This window comes from Antechinus flavipes, chromosome 2 (assembly GCF_016432865.1).
Source record: "Antechinus flavipes isolate AdamAnt ecotype Samford, QLD, Australia chromosome 2, AdamAnt_v2, whole genome shotgun sequence".
NCBI lineage: Eukaryota > Metazoa > Chordata > Mammalia > Dasyuromorphia > Dasyuridae > Antechinus > Antechinus flavipes.
In genome coordinates this window covers 261,705,142-261,729,586 of record NC_067399.1, presented here as the reverse complement: position 1 = coordinate 261,729,586, position 24,445 = coordinate 261,705,142, and the positions used below count along the sequence as shown (strand labels likewise).

General features: G+C 34.0%; 1 protein-coding gene across 1 annotated transcript; it reads left to right on the top strand.

Moving 5' to 3' along the window:
• The first annotated feature begins 13,051 nt into the window (after window positions 1-13,051).
• On the top strand, window positions 13,052-14,020 carry LOC127546595 (olfactory receptor 11H4-like). The gene is given in 1 exon segment (XM_051973624.1): window positions 13,052-14,020. A coding segment is annotated over 1 exon segment (969 nt).
• Window positions 14,021-24,445: the final 10,425 nt, after the last annotated feature.

The following is a 24,445-nucleotide window of genomic DNA, read 5'->3' as shown; positions in this document are numbered from 1 at the left end:
AAGAAAAGCTGCATACATGAATTTTACATGTGGTTTTATGCTCTAAAGACAGGTAATTCAATTTAACAAACAATGACAAAGTACTTGCCTTCAGCAAAACAATGGAAGAAACATAAATATGAATAAAGGAATATTGAGCAAAGCATATTCTTCTACTGTTGTTGAAAGTTGAGAGCTGAGATGAGATAGTTTCTCAGAAAAAATCCTTATCTTTTTGCCTTGCCTTGACTATCCTGGTTCAGGTGAACTTCAACTGAGACTAAGAATCAAATAACCTCAGCTAAGAGTAAGAATCAAATATAACCATTACCTGAAAACACTAATGATCATATAGGTTTTAAAATAGTTTTGCTTATTCTGTGATATTTGGATCATCCCAGTCTGTTCTGCTATTGACTGATTCATTTTTATATAATTCACTAATTCTATTTGTGAGGTCATTCATGGAGGTGATATGAAGGTTAAAATAAAAAATTAACTGGAGAAAATAGAGATTGAGACTTTGATCTAAACAGAACTACAAATTGACTTGTTTGCCTGGTTTGATTAGAACCTGCCATTATAAATTTTCTTAGTGAATACAATCTTCACCATCAACAAGAGAACATTTAAATGCAAAGAACAAATGAAATGTTTTATTTTTAAAAGAAACCATGAATATCTTTAGGGAACCATTTAGTGTGAATTTTTTAAGAGACTTTTAATGACTATGATTCAGATTAAAGACAAAAGGAAATTTTCAAACACAAACCATTCATTTGAATCCAAAATGCAGTTCTAGTTGAGTCATTTCAGTTGTGTCCAACTCTTTCACGATCCCATTTGGGATTTTCTTGGTAAATATCCTGAAGTAGTTTGCATTTTCTTCTCCAGTTTATTTTATAGACTGGCAAACTGAAAGCTAGCAGAGTTAAATGACTTGCCCAAAATCACACAGCTTGTATGTGTCGGAGGCCACATTTGAACTCTAAAAATCTTACTGAATTTAGACCTAGACTTTTAGCCACTATGCCACCTAGCTGTGAATACAAATTAAAAACAAAATGACCCCTGCCATCAAGGACCTTGTATTTTACTTAAGGAAGAAATATGTAAACAAATAATTAAATATAAAGAATCCATAAAGCTATACAAAATAATTTCAAGAGAAAAAAACCTTCATAACCAAAGTGGAATGGGAAACAGAAAAGACACTAGAACTCCATCTTCAAGCGAGGATTTTCAGGAGGCAGAAATGAAGATGTAGTGTTTCCCAGATGTGAAAGAACACTTGTGCACTGAGTTCTGATAGCCCTGAGGCTCCTGTACATCGGGAATTAGAGATTTTTATGGAGGATGCTAGGTCTCTTTTTATCACTGAGTAACCACCAAGGGTGTGCTTGAGGTTATTAAATTGTCAGTATGAGCATTTATGCCTTGGAAAAATGACAAATTTGGTCATTGATTCATCATTTTGTAGATTTCTAGACTTTAGGGATAGAGAAAATGTAATCATGCAACTTAAATTTAAAAGTATATCAAATAAATTTTTCTTCAGAGACTCTTTGGATAACATTTACCAGCATATCTCTGTTAACAAAACAACTGTTCTCTTTTCTTATTCTTAAAATCATAGAATGTATTTAACCAATTGTACTTTTAAAGAAGTTATTTTGCTCATTGGATTTTTTTTTCCATTTCACGAATTCTATTTTTTTAAAGAATTGTTTTCTTTTTCCATTTTACCAAATCTATTTTTTAAGAAGTGGTTTTCTTCAGTATATATTTTTTTCCATTTCACAAATGTATTTTTAAGGAATTTTCTTTAATTTCCTTTTCCTTTTCCAAACTCTTCTGTAGTTTCCATTTCCTCTCCCAATTTTTCCTTCTCTTTTAAGATCTTCTTTGAATTCTTCTAAAAGACCCTTTTGAATTGGAGAAAAGTTCATCCTCCCCTTTGAAATTTCATCTGGAGACATTTTGTCTTTAGTGTCCTCAGAGTTCTATTATTTTCTGTCTCTACAACACCTATCTACGGTCAGAGCTCCTTTTGCTTTTTTGCTCATTTTTAAAGATTGGATGTTAAGGGACAGGTCAATTCTCCCAGAGCCTCCACAATTGTGGATCATAACATCTGAAGGAGTTGCAGGGCAGCCTTTGCTGACACAAGTGTTGCGAACTGGGAATGAGGTAAATTGGAGGCAGAGGGAAAAAGAGAGAGGTCAGACAATGCAACAGCCTTTGAGAGAAAGCAACGACCTCTCAGTCAGAGACGTCAGAGAACAGCAATTTGCCTTTCAGTCTCCTTGAATCATCCTCTCACAAGAGGAGATCCATTATGGTTTGGATCTCCAGCAGCCACTGTTAGGTAGCTCCCATGTTTCCAACAGCTTCTGTGTATTCCAACAATTGAGTCTGCTCCTAGGGCACAGGGGAGATTGGCCCGAGCTTTCTCTAGAAGGTGACAGTGGCTTCATGCTCTGCTAGGGTAAGCACAGTTGGCTTTCTCCCTGTGCTGAATGAGCCTGGCCAAGTCCTACCTGCTGTGCTGTGATTCAGGGGTTCACTATTTGCTTTCTATAGTTGTGTTGGAAATCTCACAGCTAGTCTCCTGATCCACAGGCCTTCTGACCTAAGACAAAATAGACAATGCTTCTGTGTTTTGCCTAAGAGCTTAGATTCCCTGCATAGGGCCTCTCCATTCTGGCCTCCCTGCATTGAGCCTGTGCACGGCCATGTCCCCTCCTGACCAATTGAAACAGATCTTTCCTGAAGTCTTGCCAAGGTATATTCTGCTGGAAAATTGTTATGGGTTCAGTTACTCCAAAATCTGTTCAAAGGCTTGATCTGGTGTTGATTCTGAGAGAAGCCAAGAAGAGCTCAGGCAAAGTCCTGTCTACTCTGTGCCATCTTGATTCTGTCCTCTATATTCACGGACTATAAGTAATAGTAAGCTGAGGAAATAAAAGATTTCCCTTTACTTCTTTCAGAATGAAGAAATGACTTTTTATTTTTATGTATGAGCAATCCCACCAACACATAGAGAGGGACATCCCACGTCTTCTCATTTTATGAAGTTCTAATCCATATCATCCTTTACATCCTAAATAAACAAGCTATAAAACATGCTGGTGGCCTTCTTCTCAGTCTTTGAATTCTGAATGTATATATTTTGAAAGGTTTCAGTAAGATGAAGTATTCAATACTATAGCCACAATAGTATAAACTAAAATCACATTTTTTAAAAAGATGAAACCAGACCTATAGAATAGATGAGGAAATGTATAATCTTCCATTCTTTAGAAAAATGGAAGACTATAAAAAAGGAAAATGTTAAATTGTTACTGTAATAATATATTACATGTGTCTCTTCTTTGTGATAAATGATTACTTATTGAATTGGAGGGAAATAGGGGTTTGGGAATAATTGTGATGAAAAAAGAAGTCATAAAGCATCAATTTTAAATACAATAAATTCGGATTGAAATTAAGTGCATGGTTATATTTTCAAAGGAATTATAAAATTCTTTAAGAGTAATAAAGAAGGGGCATCTAGGTGATATAGTGAATAGAGCACCAGCTCTGAAGTCAGGAGGACCTGAGCTCAAATCTGTTCTCAGACACTTAACACTTCTTAGCTGTGTGATCCTGGGCAAGTCACTTAACCCCAATTGCCTCAGGAAAAAAAAAGTAGTAAACAAAACCTCAAACATCATGCTCAAAAACTGAGTGTAACTTTCTCATGCCCTATTCTCACTAAATGATGATCCTTCTTTTCCCAATCAAACATTCTCTTGTTAATGACTCTTTTATGACACTTCTTGTAGGCAATTCATCATCGGTAACATAGCTTAGACTAGTTACATTTATCATGCCTCTGTTTTCCTTTGGGTCATACACAATTGTTTTTTCATTGTATTCCTAATTTTCCTATTGTTTCCTAATTTTCAGACAAATGCTATCCATCTCTTGAAGATTACTGGTGGTAAAAAGATAGATATTCGTGTCAGGAGAAAAGAATTTTCCACGTAACATACAACCATTTCTCCTATTCATTTGTGAACTAAATCATTGCCCATCATCAGTGCTTATGAGTGAAAGAGAAAGACAGAGACACAGAAACAGAAAAGGACAGAAAAAGAGTGGGAAGGGCAGGAGGGCAGAAGTAGGAAAGAGTAACAGAAGCGGGGCAGAGAGACAGAGACAGAGTGAGAATAATGGACTAAATCAATGAACTGCCTTTTGAACTCATATCATAATCTGAGAAATGTACATTCTAAATCCACCTGTTTTAGACACTGAACTATTACCTCTTTTTTGTAAGAGAATATGGATCTTCAATATTCTGGGCCTTTGACACAAACAGAAAATATGATCTCTATGAAAAATAATTGTAAAATGCTTCATTGATCTTTTCTTATATTTTCATCAAAGAGGATATAAGACACATTTAATATATTGTCATAATTTATTAAAAATATAAAAATAGGAACATTAGTTAAGGATCCCATCATCATTTCTGATAATGTAGTAGACATGCACCAAAAAAAATTAGGAAAACTTCTTTTCTTTTATAAATGGGTGGTTCTAAAGCACCTACACAATTGCTTCAGCATGAAAAGAATTATGCAGGCCACAAAAGGAGGAATGTTGGGAATTGTCAAAAATATAGAGAAATATCCAGCCTCACATGAACATGGTAGAAAGTTAATGCTAAGGTTGCCTGACTCCTGGAGAAAAGGGGACACTGCCAGATGGTAAACCAAATCAACAACATAATAATAGAATAACAAAAAGGAGTCTTCAGAACAACTGGAGAACATAAAACCAAGAAGCAACAGGGCATAGAACCATGCTATGAGGAGCAAACATGGACCAGTCATTTGACTGTACTGTAAATCATGTGGATTGTGTAGGTTCCAAGTAGAACATGTGATTCACCAGCAACTCAGAACAAAGTAAACTTTTTTTTTGAAATTCCAAGAGCTCACATGTGAGCCCCATTCACATATTTGAAGACAACTATTAAATCTACTATTTTCCAAATGAAATATTCCCAATTTCTTCATCATCATTTACCATGGTGTCAAGACTTCACAACCCTAATGGCCATGGCATCATATAACATGACTATCAATTTCTCATTCCTAGAAGCTCTGCTTCTCCTAATAGACTGTCCAAAACCCTATTGCCTTCTTTACCTGCTGTATCTCAGAACTAATTCATAAGAATTTTTGCAAATTTCTGAAACCTGTGGAACTTTTCCCAGAGGACTTGCTACCTAAATCATTCTTCCTCTCTATCAATGAACAGTGTGCTTGCAATAATACCTGCAAAAATGAGTTTTAAAAACAGAGAAGGGAGGGAGGAAGGGAGCTGGAATAAAAACAAAAGTATTGAGTGCATTTTAGGAGATACTAGCTATATCAAGAGAGATCATGGCATAGAAAAAGATTATGTCAATATATGGGAAAAAAATATTTAATAAAGTATATGCTTATCCAAAGACTTAGAAAATAAGTAGGTGCCCATCAATTGGGAATGGTTGAAGAAGCTATGGTATAGGAATATATTGGAATATTATTGTTCTATTAAAAAATGACGAAAAGGTGATTTTAGAAAGCCTGGAAAGATTTACATGAACTGATGCTAAACAAAGCAAGCTGAACCAGGAATACATTGTACACAATAACAGCAAGAATGGACTATGATCAATATGAAAGGCTTGGTTATTCTTTATGGGTCAGTGATCCAAAGCAATCCCAATAGACTCTGGACAGATCTGCATCAAGAAAAAGAATTAAGGAAGCAATGTAAATCAACACATGCTATGTTCATTTTTATCTGTTTTTTTATCTCTCCAATGGTTTTTCCCTCTTGCTCTGATTTTTCTGTCCCAACATGATTCATAAAGCAATGTGTATTTTAAAAATTAATTAACTAGGAATACATAAATAAATAAAATGCTTATGATGGTTGAACAGAAATGAAGAAAATCATAAAAATAGAGTAAAAAGTAAAAAAAAAAAAAACACAAAATGTTTGTTGCTTAAATTTAATGATATTAACTTGTGGTAGATAAGCCAAATAATTGGATTCAGGCACAAGTAAAGCTTATTAAAAGGAAGATGGGTTGAACTGATATAGAGTGAAATGGGTAATACCAAAAGAAAACTGTACATAGTAACAACATTGTGAGGATAATCAGCTTTGATAGATTTTGCACTTCTCAGCAAAATAATGATCTAAGACAATACTAAAAGACTCATGATGGAAAATGTTATCCACATGTAGAGAAAGAACTGTGAAGTCTAACTATAGATTAAAGTTTACCATTTTCACCTTTTTCATTCTCTTTTTCTGTCTCATGGGTTTTCTCTTTTGTTCTTATTCTTCTCCCACAATATGACTAATGTGGAAATAAGTTTAATATGACTGTACATCTATGACCTATACCAAATTGACATCATGCTAAGGTTTAAGGAGAGTGGGGAGATAGGGGATAAAGGAAATCAAAATCATATAAAAATAAGCGTCAAAAACTAAAAAACAATTCTGGAAAAAGATGTGTGTAAGGCAAATATTTCATCGGGGGTAGAAAGATCTACGAATCAAGAAACTTTTCCTCATTTCCAAGATAAGATTATTTCTCAGGAGACTATTCCCTCTCCTTTTAAACTAATGGGCATTCTCCTGAGATCCATCTAAAGGTAATCCTAAACATTTAGACCTAGAGGCCAACCTACTATGAATGAAAGAGAAGGTGCTTATATAGATGGTTCACTTAAGGCACCAACCAAGGATCATTGCAAACATACCTGGGACATCAAGGAAATCATTTATGAGAAAAACAAATTCTGCACTATGGCAATCTAACTCCCTTGAGTCATCTCTCAATTCCTTTCAAAGTCCCTTCATCAGAGATCAGACTCTAAGAGTATTTCAGCTACTTGAAGAATAGAAATCTCACATACCATGTTCCTAATAACCTTATCTACTTAAGGAAAGTGAAGCAGGAAGGTGACTCAGGTTTTCCTGAGTCGTCTTCTTCAATTCAGGCTAGATATATCAACCTGCAAATAAAGACAGCTTCACAGATGATGAATATCACCATTCTGCTTTCCTTTGTGCACTAACTACAACAAGTAATCCCAAAACTCTGTTCCTGTACAATCTGTTTTGTACTCTATCAGAGGTAAAGGAAGGGAAATGGAAAGTTCCGTGGTTAAGGCTATAATGGCATAGAGCTTTGTAAGATGTTGGGTAACAATTAACTGTGGATCAGAGATCAGAGCAAAGACTTCCTGGCCCAGATTTCAAATGAAAATATATACAGTTGGAATGGGAAAGTCCAAATTCAAGGTTTCTCTTCTCAGCTTTCTCTAAGACCATTTGATAAGGAGACCATGTTGGATGAGCTAGCTTCTCTTTCCATACCTATACACTACACAATTCTTCCTCAGAAAATTGAATTGAATCGCACTTAAAATATAATCCTTTTTTCTCTGACATGCTTAGAGGAATGTTTTTGTTTTGTTGAAGAACAATTCACAATACATATTAATATACATAATAATAAGTTGTGTGATCAAACAAAATATCTCCTGCCCTCAACCCAAATTAAACTATTCCTAAATTCTACCAATTTCCAGAAGCAGAATCTAGGCAGTCTGTTTTGTTATCCTATATGGAATTATGTGTTATTTGTATAAGTGTATTTCCCTAAGTGTTTCCTGAATCTACGGCCTTTTGATCAAAATGCACTGATCTGGACACAATATTTTAGATAGTTACTTTTCAATAATTTTGGCTTCAGGCTCCACTATAGCCTCAAAATTACATTCTGAGGACTTTTCATTTACGTGTGTCAATTAATGTGCCATCCAGAAAAGCAGAATGGGCTTTGAAAAGCCACAAGGATAACGAATTAGAAGCATATAAGAACTAGAAAGAACTTTAGTGATCATCAAGTCATCTGCACTTTATTCAGTAAAGTTAACAGATCTTTAGGCATTGAAGATCTTTGTACAGTTGAGTCACACAGCCTCTATAGAACAGATTGTTTTCTGCAAAAGACTAAAGGTAGAAAGATAAGTGAAGAAAGAATTATAGGAGTCCAAGCAAGAGGCAATGAAAGCCTGAATGACTATGGGTGATGATGGAAATTAAAAAGAGAGGATAGAAGTTATAAGGGAAAAAAAGAAAATGTTACACAAATATTCCATCCACAAATGATCTGATTTTTTTTGTTGTGGTTATGGTCCATTCATGCCCTGGAGTAGTTGGCCATTTCTTTCTCTATCTCATTTTGCAGATGAAAGAACTAAAGCAAGAAGAGTTAAGTGACTTGCCTAGGGTCACATAGCTAGTAAGCATCTGAGACCAGATTTGAGTTCACAAAGATGAGTTTCCTGACTCCAGACCAAGCATTTTATCCACTCTCACCATATAGCTGACCCTCTATAAGGTGATACTAGTTATTTAATTAGTGGAATGACCATGATATGTTAGGATTAATTCAACGATTATTTTTTTAAAAAAAGATTGATTCAATTTGTATGAAAAGGTGTTTTAAAAATGATATGCTCATCATGATTTCACAAAAATGAAGAAAATCATAGAAAAAATAAAGAAGTTATATATGAGGCTTATAACTTGAATTTTGCAGGATACAGTTAATGATGTAAATTTTCATTTCAAAAGCAACCACAAGAGAATTCTGACACAAATTTAGGTCATTGAAGACAGAAGTGTGTGAGGCAAACATTTCATCAGGCAGTGAAGATACCTGTGGATCATTAACCTTTCCCAAGAGATAATGTTTTCTCAGTAGGCTGTCCCCCATTTTAAAAAAATTTAAGTTCTCCTGAGTCACCAAGACAGCTCCCTAAACTTTTATCTACATATATATATATAGTTATACCCAAGAATCAGTTATTTAACCAAATTTATGAAGGAGGAGGAGCTAAGAAGAGATACTTAAGGTAGCAACTAATGATGCCTAAGAAGAAATCTAGGACTTGAAAGAAATAATTTACATAAAGCAGAAATTAAGTCTTGTGGGAGAATAACTGTCATCTCCACACCCTTTTAAATTCCCTTGATCAGGTGTCAGATTCCAAGAGTTTATACTATTAATTGATTTATACTGTTTAATTGATTAATAATCACCTAACAACATCATCTATTTCACCTATGAGAGAAGTAGTCCAGGAGTATGACTCGGTTATTCCAGAGATTTCTTCTTCAACACAGACTAGAAACAACAATTACCAAGTATTTTTACTAGTCTTCATCTGGTCATTTTTCAGTGAATTTCTTCTATGCACTGATTAATGAAAAGACCCTAGAATAGTATTCCTTTACAATGTATTCTTAACTCCATCAGAGCTAAGAAAAACAAAGTTCCAAAGTTAATATCACAGTTAGTACATGTTGATGTTGGCTGACAATTAAATGTGGATTAGAGGTCAAAAGGAAGAGGGGACAAAGAGCAGACTCCAGAGTGCTCAGTTCCAGGTGAGTGAATGAATTGTTTGAAAGGAAAGCCCAAACTTAGTGTTTCTCTTCTTAGGTCTAGTCATGTCTATTTGGTGGAGACAACAGTGGGTAGTTATTTTCTTATTCCATACCTATACATTACATACTTCTTAAGAAAATGTGAGTTATACCTTCATTGAATCTCTGAAAAGCTGGCATGTTTGAGAACTACAATTTTTTGTATTAAGCAACACTATAAAGGATACATTTATGTAACTATAAACTGTTAGATTCAGTTTTTACTCTATTTGGAAGTTGATATTCTCAATATTAAATTAAGTTCCTAAAATGTTAATGTGGAATATTCATTTAAAAGTCCATGAATGATCTTCAACATTTTTTGAAGCCCCTATTCTTCCTGCATGAAATCATAAGGCAAACTTCATGATATATTTTTTTAAATGTGTAGAAACTTAACTTGAACTTAACATGAAAAGACTGTTGATTTGCATTACCCAGTAATTGTCTATGCAGGATTCAATGAAGCCTTCAACTTACTATCAGTAATATTCCCTCCATTATGACTGCCTGTCTTTGTAATTTAAATACAGATAATCTTCCTCTTTGTCCATTTACTTTTCCATATAGATTTATTGCCTTTCTTCAGGATCTAAATTTCCTATTGCCCTTACCCATGATTAAATTGTTCATAAATTATATAAACTCCAAAAAGACAATCTAGGAAGCCCATTCAGTGTTCCTATAAGAAATCATATGAAATATGCATTTGTAGAGAAAATATACTTAACTCTGAGGCACCCAGTTGGAAAAATACCTTTTTTATTTCTATATAAAAAAGAGAGGTAAGAATTTCAGACTTGTGTTGAGATGAAACAAGATATCTCTGTTTTGGGTCCTAAAGTCAAGGCAGAAAACAGTTAAGTGACTTGCCCACAATCATACAGCAAGTAAATGCCCTAGACCAAATTTGGGTCTTCCTCACTCTAGACATAACATTCTATTCATTGCATCATTACCTGTCTCTGAAGGTAAAATATCCAGAAGAGAATATGTTGTATGGTCTCTAGATTGTTTCCTGAATTATGGCTTTTTTGTTAAACTCTGCTGATTTGGACAAAGTTAACATTATAGATAGTTCTCTATCAATAGCTGTGGCCTCAGGTTCTACAGAAACCTGATATGGATATTCTTAGACCATTTTTACAGTCATGTGTAGACTGGATTTTGAATCCCAACAAGGATAAGGAATTCAGAAGTATAGCATGTAAGAACTACAAAGGACTTTCATATTCAAATTACTTGGACTTTATTCAATAGAAAACATGAAATTATTAAAGATCTTTGATGGTAGCATGATTCAATCTCTGTTGGATTGATTGGAGCTAAGAGACACGATAGGCAAGCAGGGAAGTTAAAAAACAATTATAGTGTAAGCAAGAGATAATGAAGACCTGTATTATTCAGTTGGTGATAGAAATAGAGAGGGACAGATAGAACTTATCTTAGAGGAAAAGGAGTATTTGTTACATAGATATTCCATCCAAAAATGTTCTGGAAGCTTTAGTGAACCGAAACCCCAATGAGTTGATCGTGTGATAATTAAAAGTTACTAATTCAATATGGTACTGCATCAAGAGAAGTATAGGGTACAGAAATTATTATTTTAAAGTGAAAGCCTTCCTTGGTCAGATCATCATCTCATGGTTAATTCTTAGTGCTTCATATTAGAAAATAACCTGCAGAGTACTCAAAGAAAGGATATTAGCCATGATTGTGAAGGACCTCAGGATAACATCCTATGGTTAAATATCTTGCCAAGGATTGTTTAGTGGAACCAAGAATGCTAAGCCAGTAGAAAGGCATTTAATATGTTTTCACAGGTAAAAGGGATACTTACTCTAGTTGGATGCAGAGGTGGGAATAAGAAGCATGAGCAAAGTTCCTAAGAAGCAAACTTAAGCTTGATGTTCATTAGGAATCTGCTATTGGTAGTATCCATATAGTAGGTTAGACCGTCTCAGTCAAGAACAGGATCCCCCTTGCTGTAGGTCTTCAAGCAAAGTGCAGAGGACCTCTTGTCAGGTACATTGTGGTAGGAACTCATGTTCACATGTGGGTTAAACCACTAGTGTCAAAATTATGAATAGAAATGGGACCACTAAATCATACAAAAGGATCTCTGTGGTTACATATTGACTCTGGGAAGAAAACAAAAATTAATATCTATTTTCTATTTCTTTGTTTGTTAAATGTTTCCTAATTATAGTTTATTCTGGTTCCTACCACATTCAGGAAGATTTTCAGTCTCATGCAATCCATAACTTGCGAATTTGACACATCTGGATTAGAATCTATTAGTGAGTCCCTATGGTCTCTTCCAACTCTGAGAACCTGTGATTTGATGACATTTACTTCATAGACAATATCTAAGTATCATACCCTTTATCAATCATCAGGACAGTAAAGAATAGATTTAATCATCAGAAGAAAGCTCAGGGGTAAGCATTGTTTCATATATGCTTCAATGATATGGAAAGTGTATACACGTTGTAGTATGAAACTGTCTTTTGATTTATTAGTATCAAAAACCTCTGATAGATTTCTTAACAAAAACACACAAACGAAGATATGATAAAGCCTTGTTTCAATATAAAGAGAATGTATTAATTTGCTGTGTCCTTAATATGCATTAGCTACATAAGGCAGGACAACTTTTGGAAAGAATGCTGAATTCAGAGTAAAGACACAAATCCACATCCTGTCACCAATATTACTAGCTCTATAACAAAGAAAAGTAAATTTACAACTCAGAGACTCAGTTCACTCTACTGCAAATTCAAAATAATAATAGCTAGGACACCTAATTATAAGCACCAAGATATATTTAAAATGTTATATATGATTCAGCTATTGTTAATAAATTAAAGATCCTAACAAAATGTTAAGTCCTTTTATCATGAATCAGTTTATTTCTGTCTTTTCATTCAGATTAGACTAACCACTGTAAACAAATACTGTCAAAAATGTTACTTATTGATGTTTCAGAAAAGAAGCCTTAATGTTGCAATCACAGAGCTAATTAAAGAAAGAACCACAACTAACCTAGAAAAAACTGAAAACTCAGCTCTTAATCTTTAGCTTGTTGAACCCTGAAGTCACTTAACAGTTTCCTTTATATAATAAATCTTTCTTAAATTATTGAAAAGTTGCTATAATATATTTGGATGAGTGAAAAGAAAATCTTATAGTCTTTTCTTAGCAAGTACCTGAGTTTGGGGTACCATGCTAAACAAGAAATGATAACTTTTAGATCAAATGACATATGATTAGCCTAAGCCTGCCTCAAAGTAGCCATTTAATAAATACTTATTCCCTTCTTCTTTTCCTTGAAAAAAGGCACTAAGAAAGCTGAAGTCTGAGGAATTTGGAAAAATAGAGAGATTGTAGGATGAGAGTAGGACAGAATTATTATAAACTGATTTGTATATGACAAATTTTTTTAACAAATACTACAAAGTCATCATTAAAATTCTTGACTTACTAATGGCTATAATTTGAGGCCACTGATGGGATGAACTTTTCTGTTTTTTCCACAGTTCTCACTTAAATGAACAAGTCAAGAGTACACACTGTGACTGAATTTGTCATCTTGGGTTTCACTGGTAGCTGGGAGACACGAATCTTACTCTTTTCTCTTTTCTTCATAATCTATATCCTGACCATGATAGGGAATGGGGCCATCATGTGTGCAGTGAAGTGGGACCAGAGGCTCCACACACCCATGTATATCCTCTTAGGGAACTTTGCCTTTCTGGAATTCTGGTATATAAACTCCACTATGCCCAGCATTTTAGGAAACCTTCTCTCAGAAACCAAAACGATCTCTTTTGCTGGCTGCTTCCTCCAGTTCTATTTCTTCTCCTCCTTAGGAACAATTGAAATCTATTTTCTGTGTATCATGGCTTATGATCGTTATCTTGCCATCTGTCACCCACTACACTACCCAACCATCATGACCCTAAAGCACTGTTGCACCTTAATGTCTGTGTGCTGGATGCTAGGCGTCTTAACTTATTTTCCATCTACTGTCCAGCTCTCTCAGCTATCATTCTGTGATTCTAACATCATTGATCACATTATTTGTGACATGGATCCATTGATGGCTCTATCATGTGTCCCTGCTCCTGCCACTGAAATTCTGTTCTATATCCTAAGCTCCCTCATTCTCTTCCTCCCCATACTCTACATCCTTGGCTCTTATATCCTCTTACTAAGAGCTGTGCTACAAGTACCTTCAGCTGCTGGCCGGCGTAAAGCCTTCTCCACATGTGGATCCCATCTGGCCATAGTTTGCCTCTTCTTTGGGAGCCTTATGATCATGTATGTGAGCCCAACATCTGAGAACTCAGGAGAAGTACAAAAGATCATAAGTTTATTGTATTTAGTGGTGACACCATGCTTAAACCCTCTGATCTATAGTCTCCGAAACAAGGAGATGAAGGCTGCTCTGAGAAAAGTCATAGGAATTGTTTCAGAATAAAAAAAGCTGTGTACATGAATTTTACATGTGGTTCTGTGTTCTAAGGAGAGACAATTCAACCCAATAAACAAGATTAAGTGCTTGCCTTCAGCAAAACAATGGAAGAAACATAAAAATGAATAAAGGAACATTACAAAAGGAATATTCTTCTACTATTCCTGAGGGTTAAGAACTGAAATGAGACATCTCAGAAAGAACCCTTATGTTTTTATGCCCTGCTTTGACTGTCTCCTGGTTCAAATGAACCTCAGCTGACAGAATCAAATAAAATCATTACCTAAAAAGTGGTGATCATTTAGATTTCAAAATTATGTTGCTTTTCTGTGCTATTTGGATTCTGTTGCTATGGCTGCTGGAAATAGACATTTTTTATTTAATTTACTCACTCTATTTAATTTACTCACTAAACCATTCATGGAGGAGATAGGATTTTGGAAGCTAAAATAGAAAATTGACTGGCAAAATATAAATCAAAAGTTTAATTTAAGAGAACTACAAATTGACTCCTTTGCCTGATTTATTTAGAACTGTTATTATAAATTATCTTAGTGAATACAAATTTCAATATCAACAAGAAAACATTTCAGAGTACAAAGAACAAAAAGAAATTATTTTACGAAACCATGAATTTCTTTAGGGGACAATTTAATGGTTTACTTTTTTTAAAAAAACTGACTCTCAGTGACCATGATTCAGCTTAAGAACAAAAGGAAATTTTCACAAATATAACATTCATTTATATCTAAAATACAGTTCTAGTTGAATCATTTCAGTTGTGTCCCACTTTTTCATTACGTTATTTGGGATTTTCTTAGTAAATATACTGAAGTAATTTGCCATTTCCTTCTCCAGCTTGTTTTACAGACCAGCAAACTGAAAATGATACGAGTTAAGGGACTTGCCCAGGATCACACAGCTAGAAAATGTCTGAGTCCACATTTGAATTCAGGAAGTCTTCTTGAATTTAGACCCAGACTTTTAGCCACTATGCCACCTAGCTATGAAAACAAATTAAAAACAAAATGGCCTCTGCCATCAAGGACCTTACATTTTACTGAGGCAACACATATGTAAACAGATAATTAAATACAAAGAATCCATAAAGCTATACAAAGTAATTGCAAGAGAGAGGAAGCTTTAAGTGAAGGATCAGAAAAGTTACTAGAACTTTGTCTTGGATCTAAGACTTTCAGGAAACATGGATGAAAATGTAGTGTTTCTTAGATGTGAAAGAACACTTCTACACTGAGTCCTTGTGACCCTTCTCTGTACGTATACATGAAAGATTGTAACAGAGAATGGTAAGTCTCTTTTTCTTTGGGGAATCACCAATGGTGTCATGAGGTTTTTAAATTTTCAGTGTGGATATTTATACTCTAGAAAATTGACAAATTCAGGGATTAATTCATCATTTTGTTCATTCTAGACTTTAGAAAGATGAAGAAAATGTAATCCTGCAAATTAAATTTAAGTGTATCATAAGTGTTTTTTTTTCCTTCATAGCACCTTTGGAGAACATTTACCAGCACACTTCTATTAATAAAAGAGATGTTCTCTTTTCTTATTCTTAGATTCACAGAATATAAGCAACAGTAAGCTGAGGAAATAAAATATATCTCTTTTCTACTTTAGGAACCAAGAAATGGCTTTTTTTTATTTTTGTGTAGCAGCAATCCCACCAACATCTAGAGAGGGACATCCCAGTTCGTTTTATTCATTGAAGTTCTTATCCATATCATCCCATACATCTTTCCTTCACAAACAAGCTATGGAATATGCTGGGGACTTTTCCCTCAGTTTTTGAATTCTGAATGTATGCATTTTGAAAGGTTTCAATAAAATGAAGTATTCAATTCCATAGCCACAATAGTATAAACTAAAATCTTTAAAAAGATGAAACCAGACCTGCAGAATAGATGAGAATGTGTATCATCTTCCATTCCTTAGAGAGGTGGGACATGTTAAATAGTTGCTGGTTTAATAGATTACATTTATCTCTTCTTTGGAATAAATGAATACTCATTGGATTTCTTTAGAATAGCCATTTGAGAAATGATAGTGATAGAAAAAAGTCAAAATACATTAATTTTTCAAAGATTAAAAATACAATAAATTCAGATTGAAATTATTGAGCACATAGTTATATTTTTCAAGGAACCCTGACATACTTTAAGCGTAATAAATAAAAATTCAAACATCATGCTCAAAAACTAAGTGTAACTCATTCTTACCTTATTCTCATTAAATGGTCAACCTTTCTTTTCCAATCAAACATTTTCTTGATAGTGTATTTTATGACACTTCTATAGGCAATTTGTCACATACCTCAGCCTAGTTACACTTACCAACTCTCTCAATTGTTGTTGGGTAACAGCCAATCATGATTCATTGTAGATTCTAATATTCAGACAAATATCATTCACCTCTTGAAGACTATTGGTGTTGAAATAATAGGTATTTGTGTCAGGAAGCAGCTTGGTATTGTTAAAAGCGTCACACAATAGTCCACATGAGCCAGTACTTTCATTGTATTCTCTCCACAATTTTCATCTATTTTGTAACTTAAAATGTGGTCTCTGTGGAGAAAAAATCATTTTCAAATACTGCACTGTTTCTTTTCTTACATTTTCATCAAAGTTACCCTCAATACACACAATACTGTCATTATTTTTATAGATAAGAAAGTATTCATATGAGCTAACAACTCTTACCATTTTCAGAAATATAGCAGATATTCACCAAAAAAAGAATTAGGTAAAGTCCTCCCCTTTCATAAATGGGATGCTAAGGTACCTATACAATTGCTTCAATATGAAAAGAATTATGCAAGCCAGAAAAGAGGAAATGTATGAGAACTGTCACAACTAGAGAGAAATACCCACTTCACATAAATGTAGAGAAAAGCCAATGCTAATTTTGCTTGACCCATGAAAGAAAGGGGCCACTGCCAGATGGGCAAACAAAATCAACAATAGAATAACAGAATAGTAGAAGAGACTTTTCAGAATAAATGGAATAGTGAACATGGACCAGTGATTTGACTGTACTATGAATCATGTGGATTATATAGGCTCCAGGTAGGACAAGTGACTCACAAGTAACTCAGAATGAAGTAAACTTTTCTTGAGATTTCAAGGACTCACATGTGAGCTACATTTAAATATTTAAAGTAGCTATTTAAGCCTACTATTTTTCAGATGGGACATCCCCAATTTCTTCATCATCATCTAACTTGGTCTCAAGACCTTTCACAACCCTAATGGCTATGGCATCATATAGCATGATTATCACTTCTTCATTCCTCAAAGCTTTGCCTCTCCTCATACTGCTCAAGATTCTGTTACCTTCTTTTTCTGCAGAATCTCAGCTCTGATTTACACAGAATTTTTACAGACTTCTGCACCCTGTGGAACTTTTTTCCAGACATATTGATAACTTATCATTCTTCCTCTCTTTCAATGAACAATATATGCCTAATAATAAATAATTTCAAAAAATGTAATAGAAAAAATGCCAAATAATAATAAATAAGTTTTAAAAACAGAAAAAGGAAGAAAAGAAGGAAGGAATCAAGGAAGAGAAAGAATGAGAAAGGAAGAAAAAAGAAAAGAAAGAAGAGAGAGAGACAAAGAGAGAGAGAGAGAGAAACAAAAAAACAAAGAAAGAAAAAGAAAGAAAGAGACCTGTGGGGCCAATGCCAGAGGAGGAAGGAAGGAAGGAAGGAAGGAAGGAAGGAAGGAAGGAAGGAAGGAAGGAAGGAAGGAAGGAAGGAAGGAAGGAAGGACAAGAAAGAGGTGGCTGGAGTAAAAATAGAAATGAGTATATTTTAATAAATACTAGCTATATCATTGGAGGAATAATCATGCCAAAAACCTGGGTTATGCCAATATATGTGAAAAGATGTTTAATAAATGATATGCTCATCATGGCTGAACAGAAATGGAGAGAAAAATTAAAAATAGAGTTAAAATTAATAAAATTAACAAAATCTTTGTAGCTTGATTTTGCCTATATAAATTTGTAATCAACAAGCCAAATAATTGCATTCAATCACAGATAAGCTCATTAAGAGGAAGATATGTTGACTGATGCTGAGTGAAGTAAGCAAAACCAAAAGAACACTGTACACATTAATAGCAACATTATGAGGATGATCAGCTTTAATAGATTTTGCTCTTATCGGCATTACAATGATCTAAGACAATTCTAAAAGACACATAGTGGAAAATGCTATCCACATCCTGAGAAAGAACTATAAAATCTGAATGCAAATTGAAGCATACTATTTTCACAGGTGTTTTTTACTTTTTTCTTTCTTGAAGTTTTTCCCTTTTGTTCTAATTCTTCTTTTACAACATGACTAATATGGAATAAGTTAAATAAAATTGTGTATATATAACCTATATCAGATTTATTGATGTCTTGCAAAGGAATAAGTGGAGTAAAGGGGGAAATGAAAATGAAAATTATATGAAAGTATATGTCAAAAACTAAAGAATAATTTTTTTAAAAAGAAAGATGTAGGTGATGCAAATATTTCATCAATCGGTAGAGAAACCTATGAATCATGAAACTTTTCCTGATTCCCACAAGATTATTTCTCAGTAGACTACTCCCTCTCCATTTAAAATAATAGTTGTTCTCCTGAGATGCACTTAGATATAACCCTAAAGTATTTCACTGTACTTACCTAAGAGTCAATCTACCATAAATGAGGGTGAAGGTGCTAGTATAAATGGGATACTTCAGGCAACAACCAAAGTTTATTTCAAACATACCTGGCTCATCAGGGAATCATTTATGTGAAAAACAAATTCTATTCCATAGCAATCTAACTCCCTTTGCCATCTCCCTATCCTTTTCAAAATCCCTTCATCAAGAAACAGACTCCAATAGTTTCCAGCTATTGGTTTATGAACAGAAATCTCATAAACCAGGCACTTATTAACTTTATCTATTCAACTAGTAAGGAGAGTGACCCAGGAAGGTGACTCGGATTTTCCTGAAGTGACTTCTTCTCTTCAGGAAATATATACCAATCTCCAAGTAAAGACACCACTACAGATGGTGATCATTACTGTTCTGCTCTCTTCTGTGCACTACTACAAGTAATCCAAAATACTATGTTCTTGTACAATCCATTTTAGACTCTGCCAGAGCTAATGAAAGGGGGGGAAGGGAAGGAAAGTTCCAGGGTTGATGCTGTTGTTGTTATATAGCTTTTTAACATCTTGGTTTAAAATTAAATGTGGATCAGAGATCAAAGCAAAGACTCCCCAGTCCAGATTCTAGATGAAAGCATATGTAATTTGAATGGAGAAGTCCAAATTCAAGTTTTCTCTTCTCACTTTTCTCCATCACTATTTGATGAGGAAACCATGATGGATGAAAATTGAATTGAGTCATGGTTGCAATGGATTCCTTTTATTCTGACATGATTTGAAGAATATAATTCTTATGTTTTAGGGAACAATATTTCACAATACATATTAATCCACATAATATTAAGTTATGTGATCAAACTAGCACATAAAATGATTGACTTAGAGTAGGTGCTATATAAATATATTGCTTTCTCTCTTTTTTCCTTTGTTAGAATTTTTTGCAATTAAAAATTGGCATTCTTATTACAACTCCTCTCAACACTGAGCTTCAACAAAAAACTGCTGATATTTGCCAATGAGTGATCCTTAACTTTTTTTTTTTTTTTTGCTGAGGCAATTGGGGTTAAGTGATTTGCCCAGGGTCACATAGCCAGGAAGTATTAAGTATCTGAAGCCAGATTTGAACTCAGGTTTTCCTGACTTCAGGGCTGGTGCTGTATTCACTGCACTACCTACCGGCCTCCTGATCCCTATCTTTAGAACACCAATATTCTTCCTGCATGGAGTCATAAAGTATGCTTCATGATAATGAAACTTGACAAACAGAAATTTACTATACTAACTTAAATACTATCGAATTGTGTCTATATGCAATATCCCTTAATAAACTATGGAGGATTCTTGTCTGTCTTTATGTTTCAATAGCATATCCTCCATTATGACTTTCTATTCTATTTTATGACTTCAAGTAAACATGTTCTTCTGCTTTATATATTCACTTCTGCATGCCAACTTATTACTTCTGCTAGGATTGTATGTTTCCTCCTGTCTTCAACCCAAATTGAACTAATCCTAAATCCTATCAATTTCCAGAAGCAGAGTCTAGGCAGCCCATTTTGTTGCCCTATGAGAAATCATGTCTTATATGGGTATGTGGAAAGAACATGCCTAAGTGTGAGTACCCGACTAAGAAACTACATTTTATATTGCTATTTAGAAAATAATGAGAAATAATACAACTTCATCAGTAAGATTTGGAGAGAAAGACTATGTGAAGAGAAGGAAAGAATAAGATTCAAGACATCAAGATAGATAAGTATACATTATATTTATGGAAAGGTGGTAATCAATGCAAACTATAGAATGTTACATATAAGAGAAAAGAAGGAGATAAAATTGGTGCCAGAAAAATGAAAAGATAACCCCCCCTAATCTTCAGGGAAGCAGAAACCTAACCTATTATGCCATAATAAATGATAAGCTTAATCATTTCAAAACAAAACATGAGTGGAGTTATATGAAATAATAGCGAAATAAACAGAATTAAGAAAACCTTGTATACAGTAATAATGCTTGTTTTAAGAACAATTTTGTAGGAATAAGTTATTTTGACAATTATAAATACCCAAATTAACTACAATGGACCTATGAAGGAAGATTCTATCTGCACCCAAAGAAAGACCTGATAAATAGAAGTATGTATAGTATAACTTTACATATACATATATAATACATATATATATATATACATATAAATACATATTTGTATCGAAAGGTAGCCATGCCAGGGGAACGGGGCGAAGAAAAGTTACACAATAACTTTCTTTATATATTTAAAAGGAATAACAAGTTATACATAATAGATTTGCAGTTTCAAAATTAGTCTCTTCTGGCATATCTTACCAGCATGATTCCCAACCTATAAAGGAAGATATCCAGGATAGCTTAGACTGTGTATTTCCCTAAGTATTTCCTGAATCTATGACTTTTTGGTCAAAATGTGCCGATCTGAACACAATTAATATTCTATGTAGTTATCTTTAGATAGTTCTTGCTTCAGGCTCTACTGAAGCTTCAAAAGTACATTTAGGTGTGCTATTTAATGTTTCACACAGAAAAGTAGATTGGATTTTAAATACCAACAAGATAAGGAACTTAAAAGCATTGCAAGTAAGAACTGCAAAGGAACTTAGAGTCATTTAGACTTTATTCAATAAATTAACAGATATTTAGGCATTAAAGATCTCTGTGCAATAGGGTCACATGGCCACCATAGAACTCATTTTTTTCTGCAAAAGACTGGAGGTAGAAAGATGAGTTAAGAAGGGATTATGTGAATTCAGGCAAAATATAATGAAGGCCTGAATGACTAATGTGGTGGCAGAAATGGAAAAGAGAGAATAGAAGTTATAAGGAAAAAAAGAGACTGCTCCACAAATATTTATCCACAAATGATCTGATTATTTTTGTTGTTCTCCACACATATCCTACTCTTCCTGACCCCATTTTGGGTTTTCATAGCAAAGATACTAGAGCGGTTGGTCATTTATTACTCTACCTCATTTTGCAGATGGTAAAACTGAGACACATAGATTTAAGTGACTTGTTCAAGGCCAAATTTGAATTCAGAAAGATGAGTTTTCTGACTCCAGGCCCAGCTTTTTTTCCATTGCACCACCTAGTTGACCCTCTATAATTTGATATTAGCTATTTAATTGGAAGAAAGATCATTATAAAGGTTAAGATTAACTCAATTTTGTGTAAAAGCTGTTTTTTTTTAATTATGTGCTCAACATGGGTTTGGCAGAAATGAAGAAAGTCATAAAAACAGAATAAGATGTAAGCATTTATTTTTGCAGTTTGTAACTTTAATTTTGTAGGATACAATTAATGATGTAAATTTCAACTTCAAAAGCAGCCACAAAAGAATTCTGACACAAATTTAGGTCATTAAAAGATGGAAGTGGGTGAGGTAAACATTTAATCAGACAGTGAGGATACTTGAGGATCATTAAGCTTTTCCTCATTCCCAAGATATGATTTGTTCTCAGTAGACTGGTCCCCTTTAAAAACAAGAAAGAAAGAATAAAAGTTCTCCTGGGATTTGCCAAGATAGGTGTCCAAACTTTTACCTACTTCATTGTATCTAGTTATACCTAAGGATCCATTATACACACAAGTTGAGGAGGGAGGAGGTGATAATGCAGAAGGGACACTTAAGGAAAAAACTAATAAGGCCTGAGAAGAGTCCTGGGATTTCAAAGAAATAATTTATATGAATCATAAATTATGTCTTGTTGAAACTCACCTTTTACCATTTCTATCCTGCCTTTTAAATTCCTTTCATCGGGGATCAGATTCCAAGAGTGTTCTAGCAATTAATTGATGTTTTCAAAAATCATATACTGCTCACCTAACAACTGCATACTTGATCAATGAGAAGATGGTCCAGGAGTGTGACTAAGTTATTTGAGGGGGTTCTTATTCAATCCAGACTAGAAATGGCAACTACCAAGTAGACACCATCTAAACTGGTGATTATCTGATCATTCTTTTACTTTGTTCCTGTTAATCTATTCTGTACTCCATCAGAGTTAAGAAGAAGGAAGTTCCCAAGTTAATGCCATAATTAGTAGAGGTTTCTAAGATGCTGAGTGACAATTAAGTGTGGATCAGAGGTCAAAAGGAAAACTATAGAGTGCAGAATTCAGAGTGCTAAGTTCCAGGTGAGTTAATGAATCATTTGAATGTAAAATCCAAGCTTAGTAATTCTATTCTCAGCTCTTGTCATGACTTTAATGAAAAGATCATAGTGGGTAGTAATCTTCTTGTTCCATACCTATACATTATATACTCTTTCCTAGGAAAATTTGAGGTAAAACTACAGTGAAGAAATGCTGATATTTTTGAGAACTACAATTTTATGTATCAAGCAATACTACACACTAAACACTTTTATAAATGAGGTTATTTATTTATAACTGGTTTTTATTTTTTTTATTTATAATATTTATTTATTTATAACTGTTAGAGTAGGGTTTTATTCCATTTGGAAATTGACATCTCAATATTCCACCAAACACTGAGCTCCAACAAGATATTGCTAATATTGAGTATTCATTCAAAAGTCCATGAGTGATCCTCAGCATTAGAATCCCCTCTTCTTCCTGCATGAAGCGATAAGGCATACTTCATGATACGTAGAGAAAATGTGTAGAAATATATTTGTCTAGAACACATCATTAAGAGACTGTGTTGATTTGCAATACCCAGTACTTGGTTTTTCAGGATTTATTCTGTGATGCATTCAATTTATGTTTCAGTAACATTCCCTCGGTATGACTTCCTGCCCTATTTTATAGGTTCAAGTACATATGATCTTCCCCTTTGCCATTTACTTCTCCAAAATGATATGTTGCCTTTCAATAATGTCTATGTTTCTTCCTGCTTTCACCCCAGATTAAATTGTTTCTACTTATGTAAACTCCAAAAAAGACAATCTAGGCAGTCAATTCCATTTTCCTATGAGAAATCATGATATATGCATTTGTAGACAAAATACACAATTCTGAGCATCCAGATGGAAAGATATTTTTTATTTTTCTATTAAAAATAAGAAAAAATAGTGTTTCACCAAAAGGTTTAAGAAGGAATGACTATATCAGGGAAAGAAAGCAACATGCCTCAAGGCACCAAATTGAATAAAGTGCTGGCATGTACAAACAGAGATGGTAATCAGTTTGAATCAAAAAATAGAATACATGTAAAAAAGCAGGTGTTCTGAGAAATGTTTACAAATTGATTGCGGGGGGTGAGTATAGACACAATACTTCTTTAGCTTAAATAACATTGTTAACATTTCTTCTATCACTATTTAAGTCTGGACTATCAACAAAGTAATATATCAAGTTATGATTAGTACTGTTTGCTGATTCCCTAGGTGTAAATGCTGATAATAAAAACTATTAAACTGAGAATGAAAAACACTCTTCTCTGATCTGGTTCCAACACAATACTGGGAGTAGTAGATAAGACTCTTGCTAGAAAAATGAAAAGGTAACTCTGCTGATCTTCTTGTGAGCAAAAACTTAGCTCACATAGTCACAGGATCAAGAGATTACCCTGATATCTCTGCTAGGCTATAGTCTTTGATTAACCAGAAAATTTCAGTAGTAAGTTCCAACTAACCAATTAATGATTAGTTTCTACTGCCCCTCCCAATAATACAAATGCATAGGAAACAAAAATAGAGAGAAAGATAAAGATTTCAGAATTGTGTTGAGATAAGGCAACATATATTTGGTGCTTTGAGTCCTAAAGT